Raw genomic sequence first — 14,606 nt, forward strand, 5'->3', positions numbered from 1 at the left:
AAACTTCTGGTTTCTTACCTAAGGTATATAATCCTGGCTGCTAGTCTCCTAAAAGTTTCATGGGGAAATAAGTTTGGAAAGTAGAAGGGCAGGAAGGTACATCTTAACATTTGACATGTAATAAACTTTTTCTTCTTTTCCTTATGGCCTTCCCACTTTCAACAGTGCATAAGTGTCCTTTAGTCTAGAGCCCTTCTGTTTTATATTCTCTAGGGAAAAAAAATGGTCTTCAAGAATGAAAGAGAGGCTGGGCTACAGGAGCTGGAAGGGTAGTCAGGGGTCTAACTTTCTCTTTAACAGAGTTCAACCCCTCCAGTTATAGCTCCACATTCACTCTTACCTCTATAGATAATTAGTGCTACCAGTTTCATATTACAGAAAGGTGGTCTTGTAATATAAATTTGGTTGCTGTCAGCTTTCTCCACTGCTAGAATCAGCTTTCTTGGGTCTGTTAAGTGGATTGTTACCTCTTAATATTCTGTTTCCAGCTTCCAGAATATCCTGCTGCTCTGTTCTTTCCTAAAGGTTTATGCCTTTTCAAATATCCCTTTTCTACTATTATTTCTGATCAGAAGGGCTGGAGGGAATGTTTTCAATCTGCCAACCATTACCATAGATTCTAATGGCTTTTATTTTTAAAATATATTTTCTTACAGGTATCTTCTCAACCTGTCCCATGGGACTTCTATATCAACTTCAAGTTAAAGGAACGTTTAAATGAGGAGTGTGATAATTTGTGTAGCTGTTATCAATACCAAGATGGCTGTATCGTTTGGCATCAATATATAAACTGCTTCACCCTTCAGGTTTGCAATAATATGAAAACATACCATTTAAAATCCTCAAGTAGAAAGATTTGTATGCCATTTGGCAAAGGAATTTAGTATACAATTCCTATTAATCTTCTAGAAATAGACTAATTAATTTATTTTCCGAAGTTATTTTGACCAAGAACACATTTTAACTCTTTATTATGTCAATTTTCAAACATATAAAAGGAGACAGAATTGTGTAATGATCCGGTCATTTATGATCATCACCAGCTCATGGCCACTTTTGTTTTAAATTCCTGGTCTGATAATTCCAATATCCCTGCCATGTCTGGCTTTGATGCTTATTAAAATTGTGTTTTTTGCCTCTTAGTATGCTTTGTAATTTTTTCTTGATAGCCAGACATGATGTACTAGGTAAAAGGAATTCCCTTTAGTAATGTGATGATAACGTGTGAGGGGAAGGAAAGTGTCGTACAGTGCTATTATTTATCATCTTTTGTAATGCGCATATGCCTTTGGACTGTGAACTTCACAACTTTCTCAGTTTCCTAAACCGGCCCCCATAAACTCCCACCTGCCCAGCTTAGGTGGGACAAAATAGCTGGAGTGGGCTGGAATTGGATATTTCTCTTATCCAAGGTCAAGTAGACTCTGATAATATCCCAGTATGTTAGGCTCTGGTTAATTAGTTTCCCCTGAAGGCAGGCCTTGTTAAAAAGAACAGCGTGCTCTGGCCTGTTTCAAATGTTTCTTTTTCCCCTCCCCCTGCTGAAAACAGTAGGGAGATTTTTCTATGATATTTACTGTGAAAACCTGATCTGCTCCTAGAGGTGAAATTCACAAAAATGTAGGTGCTTCCCCTATACTTACAGATACTAGAAGAGTTGTTGATTTTTTAGTTTGTTCAGCTTTTTACATGTTCGGACAGAGTAGCAACTTCCAAGTTCCCTACATGAGGAATGGAAACCAGAGTCTATTTTTGCCACTCTTGTTTTATCTATACTACCCCTCTGGATTATTTTTAGAACCCAAACACAATATGTCTTTTTTTTGACCATGCTGCAGGGCTTGTGGGAATCTCAGTTCCCCAGCCAGGGATTGAACCAGGACCCTTGGGAGTGAAAGCCTGGAATCCTAACCACTAGGCCACCAGAGAACTCCTTATAATATGTGATTTTATTCTTTGGACTATTCTTAAGACAATTTTATGGCTTTTTTTTTTTTTTTTTTTTGAGATTATTTCTCCTATCATTTTTATTTTTTTTTAATGTTTCTGAGATTATTTCATTTCTCATTTCTTTTTTTAAATTGAAGTATAGTTGATATACAATGTTATATTAGTTTTAGGTATACAACATAATGATGGTTTTGCTGCAATTTTGATGGTAATATGAATTCTCCAAAATTGTTGGCATGAGGATAATTTTAAACTACCATTTATATAGAGATCCTACTATGGGCCAGCCTCACCCTGTATGAACGATCTTACTGGAGAGCAGCATTGTTAAAAATGGGACAACAACCAATCTGCAAAGGAACCCACATTCTAACAGAGAACCAGGAAGAGTACAGAGCAGCAGTAAGCAAGGTATTGAATATGTCACCCCAATTTAAATACTTTTCTGTCCTTCTATTTCCAGGATCTTCTTCAACACAGTGAATTTATTACCCATGAAATGACGGTATTGATTATTTATAACCTTTTGACAATGGTGGAGAAACTACACAAAGCAGAAATAGTCCATGGTGACTTGAGTCCAAGGAGCCTGATTCTTAGAAACAGGTTGGTCCTTTTCATTCTCTTATAATTCTATCAGCTTTGGCTTAAAACATGGGTAGTTTCCATTTTCTTTTGCCTTTTGATAAATACCATATTAAAAGAATACTGTATGTTAAGAGGATATTTGCTTCCTAAAAGTCAGTAGTCACTGAGAATAGTTTAAAAGTATTCAAAGGAAAAAAAACACACACACATTGAGGAAATAATCCAGAAAAAAAGAATTAACTCTATTGTGATGATTCCTGTTTAGAGAGATGTACAAGATAAATATTTGGGGAATGTGAAGTAGATTGTCTAGTGTTTCTTTGTGTGGGGCCAGCGCAGAGGTAGATTGCTAGCAAAGTTGAGGCACTGTTCAGTTTCAAAGACCAAAGTTTAAATCATACCAAGCTGAGGTAATTGCTGAGAGAAGTAAGTAAAACCAGAGAGCGAATGCAAACCATGCCAAGAAAAGGGGCTTAGTGTTGAAATCCAGTTTAGCCGTCAAGTTCAAGGAAGGAAATTTCAGAGCATGAAATAAGAGATGAAACCCAGATACTCAATTAAGAAAATATAGAAAACATTGAGGCATAAACAAGGCAAAAATGGTCAACAATTTTTGTTTTATGGAAAGGACTAGAGGACCAGCACACCTAGTCTAGTGGTCATTGATCTCATGGTGTTTGAGTAAGTAGTGTAGTTTAAAGATGCTTTTTCTGTCCCAAGCTTGTGACTTGGGTAAGCAGTTAACTTTTTCTTTGAGGTCTTTGGTGTACACAAAAAGCTGGAATCATCCTCTACATTTCTCCTGACTACTTATTCTGTAAGAAGAAACTGAATTAGACTCCAGATCATAGTTGGCATGGAAATTAAATAAAAGAATCTGCAGTGTATTCTTGCAATCATAACCTTTTGGTTATGAGCATCCTGCCTTCTTTCCTGAAATGGTGGAGTCTTAAAGGCTTCCCCAAGCATAATACAGCAGCATTTCTCATCCAGAGTACCATAGGTACTTAGTGCAAGTCTGGTCCAAGCATTTCAGGATTTTTATATCTATTCCCCTATAATTACCTCCCACCAAATTAAATACAAGTTACAGTCAACCAGTCATTGTGATCACCAAAAAAATCTCCCCATATGTTTCTAAATGTGAAAAACCCTGGTATAGTTTTTATTTTGACACTGTTTCACAGCACTGAAATTTCAGAGGGATAGTACTAGAGTTCACAGGGCTTTTCTCAGGACTTGTAGGCAAAGAGATTTTCTAAGCCTTTTTAGGATTGGGCATTTGTATTCTGTATATTTAGATATCCTCTCAGTCCCCAGAGGACTCCAGAAAACCACATAACGTTCAAGGGACATTGCCTTTTAATATGTCACAACTTTTCAAATTTGATAGGAAATTTTGTGTAGATTCACAAGGAGTTGAAAGAGCCTTTTGAATGATTTAATGCAGTTTCTATATTGTGTGTGTGTAAAATGAGATCCAAGAAAGTGGAATGTCTTTCCCAGGGTAACAGTGAATGGAAGATTAGAGAGTTAGGAGACCTTTCTGCTTTTCATTATTCTAAGAAACATTTTCCTACCTCTCCCAAGTTTTGAAAATATTTGGGGATTACAGTTTTATGGCCAAAATAAAATTGTAAAGCAAAATGGGAACAGTTGTAAATTTTAAAGTAAAATAGATAAGCTGGTGCTGTGGAGGTATATGTGATAGGATTAATCAAAGCCTCTATTTAGAAATATAGGACCTGCCATTGATATCAGGAACTGAGAAAGCAGGGAAAGAAAAGGAACACATAAAAAATAATCCATTTTTTCCTCATATAAATAATTCCTTTATCTCTTTGGAGAACAGCTTTATTACATGGAATAGGTAATTCCAAGGAAAATCAGTAGTGAATTAGTGCTGTAAAGTTGTTTATGTGTGTATTTTTTAAGGAAATAAGGGTTGGAATTACAGATAAGTGTAAGATAGAGTATGGTATTAGTTTAATGTAAACAGGATAGTTTACAGTATTTTGTAAAGGTGTCACTTTACCAAAAAACAGTCTTATGTTGTTTTTAATTAAACTCAGTGAAGGAGTCTGAATGATTCTCAGAAAGCCTAATCTATAATAGTAAACAAGAAAGGCTGTGCCACCTATAAAAGCTTAATTTCCTCCATCATAATCCTTGTTAGTGTTTATATAGTACAAGGTCAAGGCCTGCATTCTGCTTCTAGTACTTAGTTTATGTAATATGGAAACTTGGTAAATGTTCTGTTGTGACCATGCACTTTGGCTTCTATAGCTTATGCCAGTAAACTACTCTTGACATTGCCCAGTTGGGTGGATACAGGCACTTCTCTTATAGGTGCATTTTCATAACTAACCACTTGAGGGAGCTATTGGCACAGCTAAAGCACACCTGCGATACCTCCTTTTTTTTCTTTGCCTTTTTTTTTTTTTAAAAGACCAGCTATGCAGCTTCTTTCATGGCCTGTTTTTTAAATCTCCTTCTCTTAAATTTGGGCTTAGAATCCACGATCCCTATGATTTTAATAAGAACAATCAAGCTTTGAAGATAGTGGACTTTTCCTACAGTGTTGACCTTAGGGCACAGCTAGACGTTTTTAACCTCAGTGGCTTTCGGACTGTACAAACCCTGGAAGGACAAAAGATCCTGGCTAACTGTTCTTCTCCATACCAGGTAAGTGTAAAACAAGCCAGAGCAAATATGGTGAGGGTTTCTTCATCTCTTTCTTACCTAAATAAGCCATGAAAGCTAATGTTTACTGATACTATCTCTCCTCAAACAGATGACCTAGTTTTCCTATATCACCAAGTCAAGCAAAATGTACCATTTTTCTGTCACAACACTGAAGAATATACACATACACGTGCAGACACATGACTAACTCAGTAACTGTCAGGGCCGTTTCTACCACTTATCTGTGGTGTATTTTGTAAATCATTATCTGTGATCCTCTGTAAAATAAAGAGTTTGCTATATGTACATTAGAATTCTTGTGAAGAATAAATGAAATGATGTATATAAAAAGAACATTAGGACAAATGTAAAGTGTTTTATATGGTGGCATTATATGCAAAAATCCCTTCTGACTCAGCTCTGGATATACGGCATTTGCTGATTGAATATACAGCATAACCCTGAACTAGTCATGTGCAACACACTTAGATCACAGCTGGAGTCCATGCATATTTAGTAGGTATACAAATTTGAATTTGACAGTCCAGATATTTTTGTCATCTTTTGTTCTTAAGGATAATTCCTAGAGTTGGCTCTGCTGCTCACTTCTTTGGGGAGTTTCTCCCTTTACTGTAAGGATAAGAACAGTCTACTGAAATGTATGTCATAAAATAAACTTAGCTAAGCACTATAATGCCTGTCAACTTCCTATATAAATAAATTGTCATCATAGTAGCAGAGAATGATTTTAGCTGATAGTGCTTTTTGTGATTTCAGGTAGATCTGTTTGGTATAGCAGATTTAGCACATTTATTATTGTTCAAGGAGCACCTACAGGTCTTCTGGGATGGTTCCCTCTGGAAACTTAGCCAAAATATTTCTGAGTAAGTATTGGTGATTTCAGGGTCTTTGCCTGTCCAAATGATCTTCTCTTTATCTCCGGTGCTCTCTCTGCATTGACAGCTTGGTTTCTTAATCCAAATGCCATGATTTCATTAATTTTAACCAGTTTTCATTAGATCTTCAGTGGAGTACCTTGTTCAGGACAAAGGAATTATTAATAAAAAGGGAATCAAACTATTCAGCTTCAGGACATTATTTTGAACCTAGATATATAAATATGACATATAGGTTGACTAGAGTATGGAAGTCTCTCAGTTTAGAAGTCTTAATAGAAACATTTGTGAGAATAATTTTCTAACCAATTGGTGTTAGTCTTATACCCCTTTTTAATTGCTTTTATGAAAAGGTAATAAGCATCTCTTGAAGAGAGTTAAATTTCTAAATTACATAATAATTTTAGGCTATTATTTAGTTAATGAATGGATAAAACCAAAGCAGAGAATTGAATCTCCTTGGTGAGGAAGTAAATGCTCTCTTAATAAGAGTTGCTTGGTCTCAGAACCTTAGTATTCCCTCAAGCCTGCTCATACTACTAAATATCCCATCTTCCATCTTACCTTATCATAGCTGTTAACTTCCCAGAATAAGTATAACAATCTATCACCTACTAATAGATTCTTTAGTTAAAAGAAGAATCAGTATTGATACTTTAACACCACTTTACTTCCATTTTCCCCTCCCAACAATTGAATTGTTGTTTTTCTTTACTCAGAATTTGGCCAGTCTTATTTGTCTCTAACATATACTTTCAAAATGGGTTTGAAATATAATTAAGGCATAATATAGGATAGAGTTAGGTATCTCCAGTTGGTTATGGTCCTAGATGAGTCTTACATAAGCAGAAGCAGGTAGGGGCAGGTGGGATTTTCTAACAACCTTGCCTTATACAATAATAGAAGCTTATCTGATTTTTAAAAAAAAAAAATTTAATACAAACATCATAGACTTAAGCAGTAGTTACTTCAGTCGAGCTTAAGATTCTGAGAAGGTTGTAAAGATAATAAAATACTGGGCAAGGGGAGAGAGGAAGCTGTCATCTTTCTAATGACCTAGACGTTAGGAAAGTTAGAGGAGAGGAGACAAATTTTGTTTTTCTTCTAGTCGTAGAAGAGAAGTGCTGCATCTCAGTACATGGAGGAAATTTATAGATTCAAATGAAAGATCTTTCCCTTTAGGTGCGTTCATCGTATTATAACTTTTCCCACTGTGGTAGTCTTTTTTTTTTTTTTTTTTTTTGTAGTTTCACCTTGCGGTTTCAAAGGACACTGCTTGAGTGATCTCTAACCCTAGAGTTAGGTATTACCTTAAACCATGTTGGTGCATAAATATACCATTGAGTTAAACACAGAAAGAATTCAAACTCCTATATGCCTAATCTTGATGAAAATGGTTTTATATATTTTTAGGCTAAAAGATGGTGAATTGTGGAATAAATTCTTTTTGCGGATTCTGAATGCCAGTGATGAGTCCACAGTGTCTGTTCTGGGGGAACTTGCAGCAGAAATGAATGGGGTGTTTGACACCACATTCCAAAGTCACCTGAACAAAGCTTTTTGGAAAGTGGGGAAGTTAATCAGTCCTGGGGCTTTCCTCTTCCAGCAAGATAGGCAGTCAAGCCTCTCACAGATTCCTGCCTAAAATCAATGGTTGTACTATGGAACACTGGATCTGTATATGCTGTGATTTAATTTAGGTACACTACTAATACTTTTCTAGTTTTTGATAGAAGTATATTTCTACGTAACTGGCATTTTCTTCTCAACAATGTACCTACTCTTGGCCTTGACTAAGTTTAACAAAGAACAGTTTTATTCTAAATAGATTCAATATTAATGGGTACCTTGCTGTCATTTAACACATTTGCCTCAACTTTTCCTTGTACTTTTCCCATTTGTAATTTGTTACATGTATCCTTGTGATCACTATGTATTTTGTAAATAATAAAATAGTGTTTGTTAAATTTGTGCTTCTAACATCTCATCTACTTTTTGCCAACTAAGATAATAAATAGCCTTATTTTGCAGACAGGAGCTACTTTACCATGGAATTTTGTGTATTCTAGACTTGTAACTGTTATTATAGGATCATAATAATACAGAATAGCCAACCATTCCTGTAGGTGTTCCTGACTTTCCACTAGATGGTCTAGATTGAAAAGTAGATAAAATGGTTTATACAAGGCCAAATTTTCTTAAGTTTCAAGTGGTAAAGTTTTTTTTATTATGTCTTAATGTTTTCATTTTTTTATCCACCACGACCCTTGGTCTTCTTATATAATCTAGTGGTGCTGTTGCTGCTGGGCCTCTTGATAAGGGCTGTGTGAGTTAGGGGAAAAAGGATTTTGAATGGACTTTAGCAACCTTTCAGAAACGGAATGATCATCATTCTGTTACATATAAAATGACTTGTTAGGGGCAAGGTTAATGAAGGATTAGAAGAAGGTTTTTCATTTGAAAAATTTGAAGAGGCAGAATATTAGAATAAAAAGATGACTTGACACAAGGAATCATTTGGGAGTGCATAGGTCTAGATGAAGTATTAGACCACTAAACAAGCTTGAATTATATCAGGTTTGGAGATAGGGAAGAAAATCCGTAGAAAGGGCAGTGAAAACTATTTCATATCATAATATCAAAATTATCAAATGTGCCTCTTATGTTGGTGCCTGTGTTTTTTTTTTTTTTTTAACTCTAGTTGTCACTGTTACTGCTCTAAAATTGCTGGAAAGCAGAAGGTTCTAAGTATATCTTAACTAAAAATATTTAAGCATATATACTTGAAGCACTGAAACATGACTTGCATCTGAAGGATAATCAACTTAGAAATTTTTGCTCTTAACCAAAATATGACTTTTGATACATTTTCATGTTTGTTTCTTGTACAACTAAAGATATAAAATTATATACTGTACCTTTTATGTAACTGAACCCATCTATCCCTCTGCTGTTCTCTCATTTCTCAACCCACCACTTTGACATGTAAAGTCATTACTCTGAGGCTAGATGGTAAATTTAGATTCTTTCTTAACATAGGCTTAGCTTCCATCTAGTGAATTTTTCAGCAGCCTTGACAGCATGACTGACAAAGCACTGCTTTATGGATACAGCTTTATTTCTGAAAGTCTGCTCTGAGGAGAGGGAGGGAACTCTGAGGAAGTTAATTTATTAGGGAACTTGAACTGTTTTGCCGCCTCTTCCTGCATTCCCCATCCCTTCCAATCCTTTCTTTGTAGAGGGAAGAAAATAGTACCTGATCAGTTAGGACCTATGATGTCTTCGTTTTCTCTTAGCCTGAGCATAAAACTATAAAGTGGGTGTGTTTGCCTCTTCCTTATAGTTTATGTTGTTTGTCTTGGGAGAAGGAAGCCTCTATTTGACTTCCTTCAAATGGTTATTTCTTGTCTCACTAAGGCAGTGATAGTGTAACGATGGACCTGAGGGGAAAAGAACACAGTTGAAAAGAGGATTTTCACTTTTGTTTGAAAAGAAACCATGGAAATACAGTGACTCACCATTCACAAAGTGTACATCCACTAATTTTCTACTACTGTTAGCATCTTCACCCCCTGTGACAGTTGCACAAGAAAGCTTCCACCCAAGTCATGGTGCTCTGCTGCCAAACCTGAATCTGGAAATGAAAAGAGCTCCTGGAGCATTAGGACTTTTGACTGTTAGTTGGGCTGTTATCTCAAGATAGATAAGAAAGCCTTTCAGAGGGTTAGCAGAAAACTCTTTGAAATGACTCTTGTATTTAGGCTAAAATCTTTAAGCAAAGACAGCAAAGAAATGCTTCTTTTCTATTGCTTTGGAAAAAGAGGAATTCTTCCTCCAGCCTCACCAACTCTTACACCAAATTTGCTTCCAATCTGGCTTCTAAAATTAAGACTTCCCTAGTGAGGAAAATGCATTAAAAAAAAAAATTTAGTATGGCAAACTTCAATCTTAATGAGGTTCTTGGTTCCACCAAAGATATAAGAAGCTACAAATATTTAATAGGATAAAGGTGGCAGTCCAGGTAACTGGTATTGAAGCATGGATTAGAGTTTGAACTTAGAGGATGAACCAGTACCAGCACTAGTTCATAAAGCATGCATGCAAGCTCAGCTGTGTCCTACTCTTTGCGACTCCACGGACTGTAGCCCGCAGGCTTCTCTGTCCCTGGTATTTCCCAAATAAGAATACCAGAGTGGGTTGCCATTTCCTCCTCCAGGAAATCTTCCTGACCCCGGGATAGAACCCAGATCTCCTTCGCAGGTGGATTCTTTACCACTGAGTCACCTGGGAATCCCTAACTCATACAGCATGCTTGTGCACATTAGAAAAAGGCTCCTCCTCCTGGTGCATTCAGTCCCTTCCTATGCACCATAGCTTGGCTGGATTTCAGTCCCCACTTACCCTCTCAACCTGGTACCCTTGTGCAATGAATACATTGCACTGCTATATGCAGTAGTCTTTCCTGTTTCACAGCTACCTACAAAAAAAAAAAGATCAAAAGCATTAATGTAAGAAGCTGAAAATATACTAGATGACTTTGTAATTTTTTGTCTGTGACATAAAACCAAGAATAAACCAAGAAGATTGCTATTTATTACTATAATAGATAAAAAACAAAACCTAATGTAGTCACCGATCTCCCCTTGCCCCCGCGAAAAAAAGAAACTCTAAGCTCAAACTAGGAATAATCACTGGCCACATGTTTGCATCATTTTTCACTTGCATTATCGCAAGGTCTTATAACTAGTCTCTCTGCTCCCCCCACCCACCTCCAGTCAAAGCAGAACCCTCCAGTGGCTTCTAGTCTCACACAGCTCAAAATGGGAAGACTTCTCACAGCCTGCAAGACCCTACCAGGTCTAACCTGGCCATTCCCTCACCTCTTCCCTGACTCCTTTTCCTTCCTCACTCCACTGTGGCATGCCCACCTCCTTACTCTTCCTTAAACATGCCAACTAGTTTCCTTCTTTATGAACGTTTAGCTTTCCATTTCTACTGCCTGGAATATTCTCTCCCATAACTTCACATGCATTACTCCTCTACTCCCCTTCAGGTGTCTTCTCAGATTGCCACCTTATCAGAGGCCTTCCCTGGCTGTTCTGTACAAAACACCACACCCGCCCTTATACACACTGCTGTTCTGCTGTCACTCTCTGTCTTTCTTTACCCTGCTTTATTTTTTCCATAGCATATATAGAAATATATTTTATCCTTTCCCCCTGTATCCCACTACTAGAATTTAAGCTCCTTAAGGGCAGGGATTTACTTTGTTTTAACCCCAGTGCTTAGAGCACAGTCAAAGCACTATTTTATACCTAAGGTACAAATAATTTTTTTAAAAATGAAAACCAGTTGAAATAGACAAAGGGCATGAACAATTCACTAAAAACATTTCAATGACCAACATGTGAGTTGTTCACTCTCATTCCTAATTAAATAAAATGCAAAATAAATGTGAAATGTCCATCATTCACATAGTAAATGGTTGAATGTTGTATTTGTGAGGATGAGTGGAAATAAACACTCAGATGTTATTAGTGGGAGTGCAGATTGGTACACTACTAGGAGGTGATTTGGCAATATTTATTTAATTTAAATCTGAGAAATTTTCCCTAAGATTTTACTTTAAGCATTGGCACAGATGCTCAAAGATGAAGCACTGCATGTGATAGCTGTCCTTCTGCCTCCAAATCTCATGAGTCCCACTGGGGTAATAGTGCAGCCAAGCCTGGCAGAAGAGGCGCCCGAAACCAATGCAGAGGTAAAACCAGACCATTTCTGTAGATGGCGGTGGTGCTTGGGCATTGGTGCCGAAGCCCAAATCTTCCAATTTGGCACGAGCCTGTAGAGATGGCAGAACCTGAGTTAGACTTTGAAAGTATAATTCCACACATTTCAGCTTATGTTAAAAAAAAAAAAACTGAGGGGGAAAAAGTGGTTGTCTTTGAGGAGAGGGGCAGTGAGAGGAATGAATAAAGGCTTTTACTTCTGAGCACTTTGAACATTCTCATCACTTCTTTTATGTCTGTGGGATAATCTAGGCTAAGAAATTATGGGCTATGGTTTTGTCATCTTTTCCCTTCTGTACATTAAAAAAACAAAAAGCCCTAATAAATGTTGGGTTTCTGTTTTTTAAGCAGGAAATTTAGGAGACTGCATCATCCATATATAAAAACAAGATTAATTTGGAATTAAAAAGAGAGTAAAAGCAATTTTACATTACTGAAGATAATATATCTAAATTTTCATCTTTGGTATGTTAAAAATCCATACATGTTCAAATATTTTATAATGTTTCTATTCAAAATACTCTTTCTAAAATTATCATCTTCCTACTATTGCAACTTCCTATGTCTGAACTGGGGTTTGAATGACAAAATTTGACTTTTCAAAACAAAAATCATTTTATAGGTTTTGTATAAAAGCTCATTGAGTTTCCACAAACTGACATAGTATGATTAAGAAAAGAACAAACTAATAAATTCAGGCTAAATGTCTGTAAACATACTTTTTTCCATCAAAGCATACTACTTCCAATAGTCTTGCTCTTTAGAGGTTCCTACAGCAAAGTCTCGGCTCCCTAGCAGTGTTGTCCCCTAATCAAATTGACTTCTCCATGACTTAAGTTCAGTCAGTTCAGTCGCTCAGTCGTGTCCGACTCTTTGCAACCCCATGAATCGCAGGACGCCAGGCCTCACTGTCCATCACCAACTCCCGGAGTTCACTCAGACTCACGTCCATCGAGTCAGTGATGCCATCCAGCCATCTCATCCTCTGTCGTCCCTTCTTCTGCCCCCAATCCCTCCCAGTATCAGAATCTTTTCCAATGAGTCAACTCTTCGCATGACGTGGCCAAAGTACTGGAGTTTCAGCTTTAGCATCATTCCTTCCAAAGAAATCCCAGGGCTGATCTCCTTCAGAAAGGACTGGTTGGATCTCCTTGCAGTCCAAGGGACTCTCAAGAGTCTTCTCCAACACCACAGTTCAAAAGCATCAATTCTTCGGCGCTCAGCTTTCTTCACAGTCCAACTCTCACATCCATTCATGACCACAGGAAAAACCATAGCCTTGACTAGACGAACCTTTGTTGGCAAAGTAATGTCTCTGCTTTTGAATATGCTATCTAGGTTGGTCACAACTTTCCTTCCAAGGAGTAAGCGTCTTTTAATTTCATGGCTGCAGTCACCATCTGTAGTGATTTTGGAGCCCCAAAAAATAAAGTCTGACACTGTTTCCACTGTTTCCCCATCTATTTCCCATGAAGTGATGGGATCAGATGCCATGATCTTCGTTTTCTGAATGTTGAGCTTTAAGCCAACTTTTTCACTCTCCTCTTTCACTTTCATCAAGAGGCTTTTTAGTTCCTCTTCACTTTCTGCCATAAGGATGGTGTCATCTGCATATCTGAGATTATTGATATTTCTTCCGGCAATCTTGATTCCAGCTTGCGTTTCTTCCAGTCCAGCATTTCTCATGATGTACTTCATGGGAAGTAGTGGTTGCCCAATCACACTGCTAGTTCTCAAACCCCTTGTGAGCAAAGGACTGTCTATTAATTTTATATAGTCCTAGAAATTAGGAGTGAATTAAATATGTAGTGAGTTAAAAAAAATAGTGAATTTAAATGTGAAAAATGTGGCCACAAGTTCAAAAACTAGTTATATCAGAGTCTTGGTGAAGAGGAAAAATCTCTCCTAGGCTGCAGATGTGTCTGGAATCATCTCACTTTCATTTCTAGTGTCTCATTTTGTGTATGTTTCTTTAATCTTACCGTCCTGGTCATGTGATACATTTAATTGCTTCAGTCCTACAATTAGCAAAGTGAGGATGGCATTTCATAAAAACAAATACCCATTAAAATCTGTGAACAGAAAGATGAATATACATTTGCCTTTGCATTTTTAAAACAGAATTGAAAAAAACGTGGTAATTCTAGAATGAAGTGATAAAAATACTGAAAAGGGTGACACATGAAGCTTCAATGAGACTGGCTCATTCCAGGAAATGAGACAGCTAAAGGTGAGTGAGTGTGTGGTACAGCAAGTCAGGGAGTCCCAGAGAATTGAAAGAATCAGGCAGGCAGAAATATGAGCTAGGCAGAACAGACAAGTTAACTGGCATTGCTAGGAGAGACCTTCCAGATCACCTACCCTGTCACTGAACAGATAAGAAAGCCACTCGATCAGAACTCACCCAAGCAGGCACATGCAGTACCCGACCTAGCATGTGGACAAGTGGGGTAGGCCCCTGGGGTGGCCCCTTAGCTCCCGGCTGCATCACACCATTGGTTACCTTGCATAGGTGCTTGTACATGTGTCTTTTTATAGTAGAGTTACAGCTTACATGTGGTGCTCACGTTATAGGGGTCAGCTTCACAGGCATAAGGCCTACCAGAATCTCCTCAATATTGAGGTGGTCCCCTGCCTGTGGTGCCACTGCTTGGAGGTTAGAGATGCTGCCTCTATGGCCAGAATGCCTGGGTTTAAA

General features: G+C 37.4%; 1 protein-coding gene across 1 annotated transcript in view; it reads left to right on the forward strand.

The window, feature by feature from the left end:
* Positions 1-10,454, forward strand: part of BUB1B (BUB1 mitotic checkpoint serine/threonine kinase B) — a 57,439-nt gene extending 46,985 nt beyond the window's left edge. The window contains exons 19-23 of the mRNA XM_019968503.2: positions 657-806; positions 2,414-2,556; positions 5,052-5,223; positions 6,001-6,107; positions 7,533-10,454. Of these exons, the coding sequence (XP_019824062.2) occupies positions 657-806; positions 2,414-2,556; positions 5,052-5,223; positions 6,001-6,107; positions 7,533-7,764 (804 nt within the window). The 3' untranslated portion in view covers positions 7,765-10,454. The remainder of the gene's footprint in view (positions 1-656; positions 807-2,413; positions 2,557-5,051; positions 5,224-6,000; positions 6,108-7,532) is intronic.
* The last annotated feature ends 4,152 nt before the right edge of the window (positions 10,455-14,606 follow it).

This window comes from Bos indicus, chromosome 10, assembly GCF_029378745.1.
Source record: "Bos indicus isolate NIAB-ARS_2022 breed Sahiwal x Tharparkar chromosome 10, NIAB-ARS_B.indTharparkar_mat_pri_1.0, whole genome shotgun sequence".
Taxonomy (NCBI): Eukaryota; Metazoa; Chordata; class Mammalia; order Artiodactyla; family Bovidae; genus Bos; species Bos indicus.